The sequence below is a fragment of the Notamacropus eugenii genome, chromosome 5 (assembly GCF_028372415.1).
Source record: "Notamacropus eugenii isolate mMacEug1 chromosome 5, mMacEug1.pri_v2, whole genome shotgun sequence".
In the NCBI taxonomy this organism is placed as follows: domain Eukaryota; kingdom Metazoa; phylum Chordata; class Mammalia; order Diprotodontia; family Macropodidae; genus Notamacropus; species Notamacropus eugenii.
Genome location: NC_092876.1, coordinates 1,505,463 through 1,518,787, shown reverse-complemented (window position 1 = coordinate 1,518,787; position 13,325 = coordinate 1,505,463). Strand labels below are relative to the sequence as shown.

At 46.3% G+C, this 13,325-nt stretch overlaps 2 protein-coding genes and 1 long non-coding RNA gene across 3 annotated transcripts in view; 1 reads left to right on the top strand and 2 right to left on the bottom strand.

The window, feature by feature from the left end:
• Window positions 1-6,955, bottom strand: part of LOC140508116 (uncharacterized) — a 138,634-nt gene extending 131,679 nt beyond the window's left edge. Inside the window, exons 1-2 of the mRNA XM_072615885.1 lie at window positions 5,813-6,955; window position 4,576 (exon numbers count right to left, since the gene is read on the bottom strand). Coding sequence (XP_072471986.1) covers window position 4,576; window positions 5,813-6,921 — 1,110 coding nt within the window. The 5' untranslated portion in view covers window positions 6,922-6,955. The remainder of the gene's footprint in view (window positions 1-4,575; window positions 4,577-5,812) is intronic.
• A 3,236-nt stretch (window positions 6,956-10,191) lies between these two features.
• LOC140508138 (uncharacterized) lies at window positions 10,192-11,855 on the bottom strand. The gene is made up of 2 exons (XR_011968321.1): window positions 10,933-11,855; window positions 10,192-10,830 (listed from the first exon to the last, which is right to left on the bottom strand). It is a non-coding gene; the product is annotated as an uncharacterized lncRNA (long non-coding RNA).
• Window positions 11,856-11,977: 122 nt separating this feature from the next.
• Window positions 11,978-13,325, top strand: part of LOC140508062 (uncharacterized) — a 55,892-nt gene continuing 54,544 nt past the window's right edge. Inside the window, 1 exon segment of the mRNA XM_072615783.1 lies at window positions 11,978-13,121. Within this exon segment, the coding sequence (XP_072471884.1) occupies window positions 13,106-13,121 (16 nt within the window). The 5' untranslated portion in view covers window positions 11,978-13,105.

Here is a 13,325-nt window from a genome sequence, read left to right as displayed (position 1 = left end):
AGGCCTGAAGATGGAGGTAATGTGTTTGATCAGTCAATTGACTTTGTCCCTTCTTTTTTCAAATCAATTTTATTGAAAGATGCAGTAGAAAAATCAACTGTCAACTCATAATTCAATGAAGAAAGCAGCTTTTTGACAAGAGAGAAACAAAACAAAGTTAAGTAAGATTCCTTGTAATGATTGAGCATTAGAGGCTTAGGGCCAGTCAATTTCTTTTCTTTTTAAGAATTTTATATGTATTTACAGGCATCATCATCTGCCCCTGTCATGATTCCCTCCTCCCACTGAGTAAAAACTAAAATACCTGCACAAATAAAACCCTCATCATACACACACAGAGTCTGGCAAAGCCAACTCCCACCCTGGCTCTGTCTGTGAAGGGCTGCCTTTCTCTGCTAACACTGAGGCAAGAAGGGAGCAGCTTGTTTGAACCTTGGTCCTGGGACTCCTGCTTTCTCACTGCCGGATCACAGATCGAAATCGTTCACAGACTTTTTCATCCATAATGTCATCGTTGTTACAATTCGCCTTCCAAGTCTGCTCACTTTCTTCTACAAAGCTTCCCTCTGAAGCTGGCTAGTCCACCATTCCTTATGGTATTAGAACATTTCATTTGGTGAGTCACCAAATAGTTCCTAAGCATCTACTATGAAGCCAGGCCAAAAGAGGTGAAAAAGCAATCCTAGCCTTTAATGTGCTCATGGTCTAAGAGGGAGACAACATGTCAAAGACTAGGTCAGCAATCCTACAAACAAGACATATACAATGTAAAATGCATGGGAGGCAACCCATGAAGATGGTAAGCAACCTTTGATTGATGGAGCATTATACCTGAGGAAAGGCAGGGAGGTTCTTTGGGTTGAAGTGTATATTCTATGGGTAGAACCAAGTTAGAAGGTTAGAAAGGTAGGGAGGGATTTAGAAGGCAGAGTATTTTATATCTTATCCTAAAGGCAGCAGGGAGCCAGTGGAGTTCAATGAAGAGGGGAGTAGATGGTCCCACCAACACTTTAGGATGATTCATTTGACAGCTGAGTGGAGGATGGACTATGTGGAGAGATATGAAACATCAAAACCAATGAGAAGGTTATTCCTCAAATTTTATTTTGTTTTGCATTGCACATTCTCTCCCTCCCTCCAAGTCCTCCTTCACCCATTGAGAAGGCGAAATGCAAGAGTTCTTACATATATGGACTCATTCAAATCTTGAGAAGACTATCCCAGTCATGGAGACATGAGGTGACATGATGAGGGCCCCACCAGGGCTGGGGCAGAGTCAGAGGAAGCCCTACCCCATCATTTCCATGATGGCTGCTTTAGAGGACAGTGGACACCTGGAATGGCAGTTCATGGATCAAAGGGGCACAATTTGAGGGGAATCCCCTACCCATGGCTCACAGAATTCAGGCCCTCAGTGTTTCCTTTCTTTCTTGGAAGCAAAAAGACTTGCCCATGAGTTGCAGTTGCTAAGGATTCCAGTCACAGCCCTTGCTCTCTTGGGTAGCCTTCTTGGAGATAGGATTCCATTGAAGACTTCTTAGCACGGAATATGGAGGTGAAGGTTACCAACTTTGCCTCATGCACCAGGGCTATGACTTCTTATTAATTAGGGAAGTTGAGGAAATCCTGTCTCTCTTCCCAGAATGGAAAGACTATTTTGTGGCCATCGGCACTTCCTCATGTTTTGCAGAGTTGGGGATCATCTTTCTACTTGGAGTGTCCTGTACTGAGCTGTCCTTGGTATTTCTCTTAAGTAATAAGCAAGCCAAGGACCCCGAAGAGGAGGCAACAGTTAAAATGAGCAGATAGGTATTTATATGTGCAGCTTCAGTTTGGGAAGTTTACTATAACATGGGCTCATATGCTGTCTCATGGCCAAATGGGAAACAGCAACACTTGCATGACTTGAGGGAAAGGTTTTCCTTTAAAGTTTCCTGGGAAGCTGTTTTCTCTACCCTGGGATTGAAAGAAAGGAAAGATTTCTCTAACTTCTCCACACAGAGGGGCAGCAGAGGTAACTCTTTTTCTTAGATTAGCCCCTGAGACATTGCTGCTTCCCAAGTGGGTTTATTTAGCAGGTTTTCTGTGTCTTTTCTGTGGTTTTTGGTTCTGTCTTTTTGTGTGTTTGAAGGATATTTGTTGCTAATGGGATCTAAGAACAGGAAGAGCAGCACAGGAAAAGACTCCCTAAAAGATCATCCAGCTGAGCCAGGGAAAACAGAAACCAAAAAGCAATCAGTTCATTTAAAAAGTTCTCCCTTTGTTTAGTGGGGATATTGTGTGTTTCATGAGAAGTCCCATTTGAGACCCTCTGATCTCTCCACCTGCAAAAGTAACTTCCCCAGGTCTGATGAGCAGTAATAGATCATTTTAATGCTATGTTTAAAGGCTACAGTCTGACTTGGGAAGATGAAACCCACTGACTTGTGATTCTTCTCTACCCAAGTGGAAGAAAACAGCCATGGAAGCCATCAGTACATCAGCTCTAGTAGATGGGTCAGCCCCCAACCTTAGTGGTCTCTCCAGCTATCCCTTTTAGGACCCCCAATGCCCCTCAACATCCTGCTGATCATAGCAGATTGCAGCAGACCAACCTTTGCTAGAGGGTATGAATTTGTGTAGTGAGTTCAGCCAACTATAAGGAGTCTCAGGAGACAGTGCAAGAAGAGGGTGAAAATCCTTATCATGTCTCTGCTAGACTGCTGAAAAGTGCCAAGCCATGTGCTGGATTCGACCCAATTGACTCTGGAGATGCATGTCATCATTTGGACACATTTTGTTCATCGATCCCTTCCAGACACATAAGAACATTTCTGTAAGAGATATCCTGGTTCGCATAATGTGCCCCTTGAACACATTAAATATATCCCTTTATACACTTTGTATGAAGATAAGGAAAGACAGGAGAGAGGACAAGAGAAAAGGGAGGGACAGGGATTGGAGAAAGATCAGGGGGTCGTGAGAGTCCAGGAAATCTCAGCCTAGGTTATCCCAGGTCTCTTACCTGCTGTCTCAGGGGCTCTCACCAAGCCAATGTGGCAGGCGATGTCTACATCTCAAAATCCACATAAGTGTTTTGCTGAGGGAAAAGTGATCATATTGCCCAACAGTGTAGAAAGAAAGGATGTGACCCCACAACTAAGAAAGGAAATAATGGTAATAGGTCCCTGAAGGAGCAGTAATGTGTGAAGGGAGCAGGGAACAGCTGAGGATCTCAAAGACAGATATTTCCCAGCCCCCAGATGCTCATCCCTACTTCTCTCCCAGTGCTCCCTTCTTCTCCCTCCCTGTTTCCCCACCAATATTAGAGGCTTCAGAAGCTGCTCTGGTTCCTCAGATCTACAACTTGAACTTCTCTGTTGAGACCCAGATCCCTGTGTGGTCTGTCCCTGCTGTTGTTGAGTCTGCCCCACTGTCCTCTTGCCCTATGAGTGCCTCACTTGTCCCCCATCCTCAGAAGGGTCCCTCCTTGTATCCCGATAAAATCCAATATCCTGGAGCTTGTGGACTTGAGGGTCTTCAAGCCAAGCCTAGATGATTGCTGACTGACTATGTTAATTTGTCCTTCAAGCAGGCTTTGGACCTAGAGCTTCAAAAAACTGTAGCATGAAAGCAGCCACACCCTATCTAGACTGATGGGCTAAACCAGATTGAGGATGACAGTGCTTAAAGCCATCAGTGAGTAAGGGGCTGTCTACTCCAAGCATGTGAACACTTGCCCTGGTGGAACAGACAAAGAATACTCTATCCACATGACCATGAAGGTGGTTGAGACAGGTGCTATGGTGTGCTTAGAGCTTGATTGGACAATAAAGACACCAAAGTTATACAAGGCATCCTGAGCCATCACCAGTCATGACCTTTGAACTGCCACTGGACTTCAAGGACTCTGGAAGAGAGAGTGGTGCTGACTTTGTGCAACTCTGCCCCACTTAAATCTACTTCAGAGGCAAACCAAGGATGAACTACAGGAGTGGAGGACAATAAAGTGCCTTCCACCTGGAAAAAGCTGTGACCATATAATTCCAAAAGGAATTTACTAGAATTTATCAGGTTTAATAGTTGAAATAAGTTTAGAAGGCAGGTATGTGTACAGAAGACTGGTGCTCTGTGGATTACTTAGACAACAAAGTGCTTCCTGATCTTCATGTGCCCACACACAAGGCATGACAGAGAGTTTAGGAGAACTTCCAACAAAGGTGTCACCCAGCCCCTGTTGGAGGTTCATGAAGGGACAACAGAAATCACATGTATCCCAGTGTGTGCAATAGTCCACACCTGGAGTCACCCAAATGGAGATTACCAACCAAATGGTGAGTACTTTATTGTTCTAGGAAAGCAAAGCAAAGGAAAGTCATTCTGTCCCCTCTTGTGGATTGCAGTGCCCAAAACATCATCTTCTTCTCCAAATCAACCCCCTCCCCATTATAGGGAAGAGCAATAAACATGGTGCTGCCCCCTCCTATGTGGTGGAATCCAATTTCTTTAGCCTCTTGACATCCAAGTTAGCAGGTTCATTGTATGTCAGCTATCCCTTAGGACAGCTACATCCCAGAGCTCAGCATCACTCACGACTCTGCCACCTCCTTTGTCTTGAGAGCTATAATTTCACTGATCACCTTGTCAGCCGTGTTCACTATCAATCCATAACTACCCACAATAGTGTGGATTCAAACTTGTCTCTGCCTACACAGCCCTCTGCAGAAATTCCACCCAATGTGCAGATAGTCTTTTGTCATTGTGTGGATATCAGCAGATGGTACATTCTTTCCAGAAGTAGTTCCTTTGTTGTTATGACTTGGCCTTCCCTCTTGTACAGTTATGCTAAAGATGGATAATTTAAGTAAGAAGAGCAAGAAGGAGAAAATTTTAGAACATGAATTGAATATTTACTTTCTAAAATATATAGCAACAGCTCAAATTTTCTCATTAAAATAAAGCTTGTGGAATGCTTCAAGATACAAAAAGCATCCTGATTTCTATTTTAAAGAATCATTGAAGGGTAAATTTTATAGAAAACTAGTTTTAAAAGAAGGGATGGTTCTAAAAAATTTCTACTTCAAGGCAGAAATTGCAATTCTATTTAGTATTGGGATACAGTGACATTCAATCTGGAAAACATTTTCTAGTGTGAAATTTATAAAGATTAAAATAAATATCAACTTGTATAAAATTAGCATTAAAAGACAGAGAAATAAATATTAGTGAAAACAATCAATGTGAGTGATTTTGAAATCTTTTATTAAATCTAAAATGAGTTAAAGAATGAAATGAAAAATGCAGTCCATTATTATGTTGCTTCCAGGAGACCCATTCAGTCCCAGTAATATAGACCAATTAAACTAGGTGTAGGTGAAGGTTTTTCTTAGTGTGGATTTTGTGATGTTGAAAAAGGCATATATGTTGCACTACATGCTTCTCACAAGAAAAACTCATATAAAATATTGACTAAATTTGGTTTCTTTGATGATTGTCATGTATTGGAAACTTAGAGAGCCTGTGATTTGGAAAAAGAGGTGAGTGGTAACTGAAGGCTTTTCTACATCAGTACATTTCTAAGAGTTCTCACCTGTATGAATTCTCTGATGGGCTAGGAGATGGGAATTCTGATAGAAGACTTTTCTACATTCATCACACTTACCAGGTTTCTCACCAGTATGAATTCTCCGATGAAGAAGGAGGTTTGATCTATTGATAAAGGTTTTTCCACAGTGATTACTTTAATAAGGTTTCTCTCCAGTATGAGTCCTCTGATGTACAGTAAGTATTGACCTCTGATTGAAGCTTTCCCCACATTTGTCACATTTATAACTTCTCTCCAGTGTGAATTATCTGATGTATAAGGAGTCTTGAGCTATTTATAAAAGCTTTCCCACAGTGATTACATTTATAAGGCTTCTGTCCAGTGTGAGTCCTCTGATGTGCAGTAAATGTTGAAGGATGACTGAAGCCTTTCCCACATTCTTCACATTTATATGGTTTCTCTCTAGTATGAGTCCTCTGATGGATAGTAAGATTTGAACTCTTGCTAAAGTCTTTCCCACATTCTTCACATTTATATGGTTTCTCTCCAGTATGAGTCCTTTGATGGACAGTAAGATTTGACCTTTGACTGAAGGCATTCCCACATTCATCACATTTATATGGTTTCTCACGAGTATGCGTCCTCTTATGTACGAAAAGTGTTGACCGATGCCTGAAGAATGTCCCACAATCATTGCACTTATAAGGTTTTTCTCCAGTGTGAACAACCTGATGTGCCATAAGTGTTGATCCTTGACTGAATTCTTTTTCACATTTATCACATCTATATGGTTTCTCACCAGTATGAGTCCTCTGGTGTACAGTAAGTGTTGACCTCTGACTGAAGCTTTTCCCACATTCTTCACATTTATAAGGTTTCTCTCCAGTGTGAATCCTCAGATGTCTCATAAGATTTGATGTCGTATTGAATTCTCTCCCACATTTATCACATTTATATGGTTTTTCACCACTGTGAGTCCTTTGATGTACGGTAAGTGTTGAATGTTGACTGAAGCCTTTCCCACATTCTTCACATTTATACAGTTTCTCTCCACTGTGAATCACCTGATGTAAAATAAGTTTTGAGCTGCTAATAAAAGCTTTCCCACAATCATTGCATTTATAAGGTTTGTTTCCAGTATGAATCCTCTGATGTGCAGTAAGGTTTGAACTCTTGCTGAATTCTTTCCCACATTCATCACATTTATAAGGTTTCTCACCAGTACGAGTCCTCTGATGTACAGTAAGTGTTGAATGCTGACTGAAGTCTTTCCCACAATCATTGCATTCATAAGGTTTTTCTCTAGGTTGAGTTCTCTGACACAACATGAGTTCTGAGCTTTTCCCATAAACTTCCCTTCCCTGGGGGCACAGAGAAAGTTTCTCTCCAGTATACATTTTTGGTATTTTACTAAACTGAGTGAAGATAAAATGATTCAGATGTGAAGCCTGGTCTCCCAGATGGTTCCACAACTTCTCCTCACACAATTTCTATTTCTCCATAAACTGAGTCACAGAAAAGAGTCTTTGTGTTTCTCACTTCCTCAGAAATGTCCCAATGTGGAGGTGACTGCACAGTCTCAGGTCTAGATTCCCAGTCTGAAAGAGATGAAAGAAATGTGTAAGCTTCCCTATGACTGCTAAAAAGGGAATGGTAGCTATTGTAATGGGAATGAAGTCAGATACCTAGTCATACTGACAATGGACATAAAGGGAAAAGTCTCGAGTTCTCTCAAGCATAGCCCTGAACTTAAAGAGTCATTCGGTATGGTTCCCACTGTCTCCTCAGCTAGATAGTACTGGTTCAACTGCACATTGTGCCAGTGGAATGCCCTCTCTGCCCTTATATTTCCTCATCTGCTATTGAAGATAATGTCCCATACATCTAGAGGAGTGAAGTGGTGAAGGAGAAATATTAATGGACCTAGACTCAGGCAGATTTGAGTTCAAATCCAGTCTCAGGTACCTCATAGCTGGGGGACCCTGAGTAAGTCACTTCCCCTCTGCCTGGCTCATTTTCCTCAGTTGTAAAATGGGAACCCAGCCAACAGGGTTGTTGTGAGGATGAAATGAGATAATTCAGTAAAGGGTTTAGCTCAGAGTCTGGTATATAATAAGCACTAAATGAAAGCTTGTTAGCCTTATTTTGTTTATTTACTGATCCATTTATCTATTTTTATTTTATCTGTACATCGGCTGCTCTGAAGCATCTAGATTGTCCCAATAGGCATGTACCATGGTCGATAAAATTCAAAGTCCTGCCTAAATATAAATAATCAATGCACAAACATCTATTAAGTGCTTGCTGTGTACCATGTACTCTGCTAAATGCTAGAGATACCAAAACAGGCAGAAAATAATCCCTCCCCTCCAGAAGCTCAGAATGTAATGAGGAAGCAACATGAAAACCAATGTGTGCCATGTAACCTTCAAACAGGACTGCCCCCTCTGGGCAGTTCCTCTGGTCCCCTCAGCCCTTGGCAGGGTTAGGGCCTGTCTCTCCTCCAATTCCCTCTTCCCTTATCCCTCTGCCTTGGGGTGGATTGGAGGCTCCCAGAAGACAGGTATTGTGGGCCTCAGGCCTCTGAATCCCCATCACCCTCTGCTGGGCCTGGTACCTAGCACAGCTTTAATGGATGAGGGTGATGTTGTGAATCTTGTTGAGGAACTGAGTCCCCCAGAAGAAGCCAGGGCCTCCTTTCCTCTTAAGTCAGGGGTGACCTGCAGGTACATCCTTCGAGGACCCTCTCTGGAGGCCTTGGACTTCAGGACATTTCTTGTTATCTAGACAAGAGGGGGGATCCTTTGAGGGCTGGTGGGGAGGCGTCAAGTGAGGAGGACCTAGGGGAGAGTAGAAAGTGGGGTAGACTCAGCCACAGTAGGGACAGACCCTACAGGGCCTAGGGCTCCATAGAGAAGGCCCAAGTTCAGAACAATGTGGCCAGAGCAGAAGTCCATACCTGGAAGGACTCACCATGGCTGAGATAGCCTGAAGATTCTCCATCAAACCTGGCAGGCCAGGGACCTCTGATCTTCTGATCTCCTGATCTAGGCTCTCACCTCTCTGGGCTGGGAAGCTCTGGGCTTCAGCCTCTGAAGTTCCTGCCTTTATCCCAGTCCTCAGCTCTGCCCAGCCCCACCCTGAGCCTCCTGGGCTCAGCTTCAGGTGCTGGGAATTCCCCTGATTCAGGGCTGGATTACACCTTTTGAGGAAGGAGCCCTGGGGTGAAGGGCACACATTCTTAGCAGATTTTCATTTCTTTGTCTATGTGAGACAGAGCCCTGGCCCAGAATGGAGTATGTTTGGTTTTGTTTTTGCATGTGGCTAATGGTGGAGATAATGCTGATGTGTGCCTGCATGAAGGTCAGAATTGATAAAAAAGAATCTTTGGAAAAGACTCTTCATTCTTTCTTGGAGTCACTCAGGGTGGTAGACTCTCTTTTCTACTGACTGCAGACATACAGGGGAAGCTGGGTCCTCTGGATATCCTTGGTTTCCATTGGCTTTCCTAAAGACTTGTGGGAATTTTCCCCTGGATGACATGGAAGGGATGGCTCTTGGTTGAGCTCAGAGAGCTTGCTCCAATTGGGAGCCAATTTCTCTACACTTTAATGTGCATAACTAGTCAGATTTTCCTTGGCTCTCACTTGAATACATGGGTCTCCTCAATATTAACTATGGGAAATGACCTTTTTGCAGCTATGCTTTCTTGGGCAGTGGTCAAATGGTTGAGTGTAATCTATGGTCAGGTCTTTGCCTGAGAGTGGCCAGGAGTGAGGGCTTTTGGGGTTACACCCCAAGACCCCAGACCAGCACCATTTAGAGAGTGTGTAACTTTAGTCCTGGAGAAAGTACAGAACACATTGACCAGCTAGCCTGGAGCCTTTCTCTTATCCCTTCAAGACAGGTTTCACAGTCTTCTTTGGAGTGGGAGGACTTGGCAGAGATAGCTCCCTTTCTACCCAGGGGATGCAGTTAGACAATTCATGCAGAGTTCTGTGTACAAGAGCAGTCCTTACACACCTTTCACCTTCTTTGGGAAGGGACATGGAAGGAACGCTCCTTATAGGGAGCTCTAGTCTCCCCAGACTCTATGTGCTATGCCTATAATCCCTGAAAGTGGGAGGTTCATGGAAACCAGCCCTGGCAAGAGAAGGGGGTGAGGGCAGATCTTGTGTCTGTGGAAGGAAACCATCCTGAGACCAAGAGCTGTCCAAGGAGGGCAGAGGTTGCTTGGAGGTGAGGGAGGGAAGTCTGCCTCCAGGGAGGCTAGGATCTCAGAAGTGAATGACCCCTGGTAGGGGATGTTGCACAGAATCAGTGTTAGGGGTAAGGGATTCCTTCTCCTTCTGATCTCAGGATTCTCTTCAAATCAGGCCCTTGGGGTAGAATTCTATCTCTTAGGGTGTGCATGTGTGTCTGTCACATGGCTCTATATTGATACCATGTGTATTCCCTGTTCCCTGTCCCTGTTGACTTAACGAGTCACATAGCTATGTTTCTGAGGTTGGATTTCAACCCACATCTAGGTCACTCCCCACTGCTCTATCCAGCTACCTCCCAATCAATCCCAAGAAAGCCCCTTAGCTAGTCTATCCTACTTTACTCTCTAGGCCAGGAGGTGCCACATGTGGCCCCAACACTCCCAAGTGTTCAATGAAGCAGACTGAAGTGTAATCAGGAAATTATTAACAGAATACATGTGGGTGTGGGATAACACAGAATACATGTGGGATCCTTCTGTCCCATTAGTGGCCTGATGCTCAGCCCTCTCTCCTGGAGCTCTGGTCAGGATGAAAGCAGCACCAGCTGGGACTGATATTCTCCCAAAAGTGATCCTCCTTGCTTCTAATATGTGCTACACATGTACAATCATATGCAACCTATGTCCACATCAGACATTGTCACATCAGAACACGTCAGAACAAAAGAGGAAAACCATGAGAAAGAAAAGACACCAGTCATCTGCTTCCATCTGCATCCAGCCCCCACAGCTCTTCCTCTGGATGTGGGTAGCTTCTTCCATCATGAGTCCTTTGGAATCTTCTTAGATCACTGTATAGCTGAGAAGAGCTCAGCCTTTCAAAGCTGGTCATCACACCATCTCAGTATTACTGAATACCACACGCTGTTTTCAGGAAGCAGTCATGTTCCCAACACTTCCTTCATGTCCTTCGCAGACCCCGTCCACCTCCCCTGGCTGGCACATGGATGCCCTTTTCTCTGTCTTCTCCTCCTCCTTGCCATAGATCCTGTTATGGCACTCTGAAGCATCCTCAACTCTGCCATTATTTCTGGATGGGAGGCTGATTGGTAGAAGGGGAAGGGAACAAGCAACTATTAAGCACCTGTTGTTTACCAGCCCCTGTGCTGAGCTCTTTACAGAAATGTTCTCATCTGATCCTCACCACAGCCCTGGGAGGTGGGGATGTCATCTCCATTTTCATGTAGAGGAAACTGAGGGAGACAGAGGTCACGTGACTGGCTTGGGGTCCCTTTGTTCTCCTTTGTTCTCTTCAAGGTCTTTTTCCAGTTTCCTCTGGGTTGCTTCAGGCCCCTCAGTTCCTCAGGCTAGTTCTGGCTTCCAGACTAGTGACAGAAAGAAGGACGAGGCCAGCCCCACCTCAGTTTCCTGAGGGAAACGACTGGGAGGACTTGAGAGGAGCTGGCAGTCTCCATCATGTTTGTGTCCCCAGCTTGTTACTCTGGAGACTTTGGGGAGTCCCTGCTGGGTGAGACAGAACTGCTCTCTCTGTGTCTCTGTCTGTGTCTGTCTGTCTGTCTGTCTCTGTGTCTCTCTGTCTGTCTCAGTCTCTCTCTGTGTCTGTCTGTCTGTCTCTGTGTCTCTCTGTGTCTGTCTGTCTGTCTCTGTCTCTCTGTGTCTGTCTGTCTGTCTCTTTCTGTGTCTGTCTGTCTCTGTGTCTGTCTCTGTGTCTCTCTGTATCTGTCTGTGTCTGTCTGTCTGTCTCACGCTCTCTTTGTGTCTCTGTGTCTCTCTCTGTGTCTCTCTGTGTCTCTCTGCCTGTCTGTCTCAGTCTCTCTCTGTGTCTCTCTGTCTCCGTGTCTCTCTGCGTCTGTCTGTCTGTCTCTGTGTCTCTCTGTATCTGTCTGTGTCTATCTGTCTCTGTGTCTCTGTCTGTCTGTCTCTGTGTCTCTCTGCCTGTCTGTCTCAGTCTCTCTCTGTGTCTGTCTGTCTGTCTCTGTGTCTCTCTGTCTGTCTCTGTGTCTCTCTGCGTCTGTCTGTCTGTCTCTGTCTCTCTCTGTCTGTCTGTCTCTGTGTCTCTCTGTATCTGTCTGTCTGTCTCACTCTCTCTCTGTGTCTCTGTGTCTGTTTCCCTCTCCCCCTCCCTCCCTCCCTCCCCCTCCCCCTCCCTCCCTCTCTCTCTCTCCCTCTGTTCCCTTCCCCTCCCCCTCCCTTTCCCCCTCCCTCTCTGTCTGTCTCCCCCCCTCCCCTCGAGAAATCCGACTGGTTTGCTCCTTTCTGATTGGTGCAGACGTGTCAGGTGTCACATCCCTGGGCCTTGGACATGCGCAGTAGACGGCCAAAGGAAGGGAAGGCAAGCTCTTGGAGGATTCTGGGAAGTGTAGTCGAAGTTTTGTCACCGGGGCTGGGAGTGCGCGCGCAGTCTCGTCCGCCATAGCAGTCCTTCTCCGCCCTGTAGGCCTCCATGCTTCCGCGGGCGTCCGTTTTCCCGCGCCCCCGGGGAGGCGCCTTCGCGGGGAAACGTGCGGCGGACGCCCACACCCAGTCCCTTCTACGGTGCCCGAGGCAGGAAAGGGGCGGGGACTAGTGACGTCAGAAGAGCTGGTCTTCAGTGTCCCCGAGGCGCCGCTGGCCTGGTGACGTCACTTGTTGCTAGGGCCTCTGGGCACAGGCAGAGAGGGGAAGGGAAGGAGGAGGGCCGGGAATGGTGACGTCACAAGAGCTGGTCTTCAGTGTCCCGGAGGCTGTGCTGGCCTGGTGACGTCACTTGTTGCTAGGGCCTTTGGGCACAGGCAGAGAGGGGAAGGGAAGGAGGAGGGGGCGGGGTGGTGACGTCACCCGTTGCTGGGGCCCCAGGAAGAAGCTGTGATGGGTCTCCTAGGGTCTCCAGTAGCTGGGCATTTAGGGTTGGGAATCCCAGGATGGGATAGAATGACGAGCTGGCTCCGGGGTTCCTTTGGGCCTCAGTCAGTGGGCTCTTGGAAGCCTGGAGGACCCCTCCCCCTGCCCTAGGAATGTTCCTAGAGGAACCCTCTACTTTGGCTGCTGACTAGGGGGCCTCTTGAACCTCAGGCTCCTCTTCTGGCCCAGGAGACAGTGATTGGGGGGCGGTTCTCTAGTCAGCTCGAGGGTCCCCGGCTCCCTTAGGTGCCCGAGGGTGCCATGGCACGGATCCCTGGCACTGAGCTGTGGAATGGGGCCCCCACTCCCCCCTGCTGACCCCCCCTCCTGCCTACAGCAGCCACCCTTGAAGGGACAGTCCCACAGGCCCCAGGCTGGGCCACCACCCGAGGAAGCCCTAGGACCCTAGGACTGCTGGGGAGATTGGCCAGCCCCAGTGAACTCGCACTCAAGACAGCCTAGCCCTGGTGACCTGCATGCTTGAGGAGGGAGGTAAGAAGAGGAATTGGAGGCAGGGGAGCGAGGTGGAATCATTGTGGCAGGTTCTTTCCTCTGCCTGAGCCTCAATTTCCCCTTCTGCAAAATGAAGGGCCCTGAGCTATCACACATCATGGAGTGGAATGCAGAAGCAGGTCTTTAGCATTTATTGGGGAGTAAGTATGGGGTGAAGGGCTGGGGATTCAGAAAAAGCAAGAC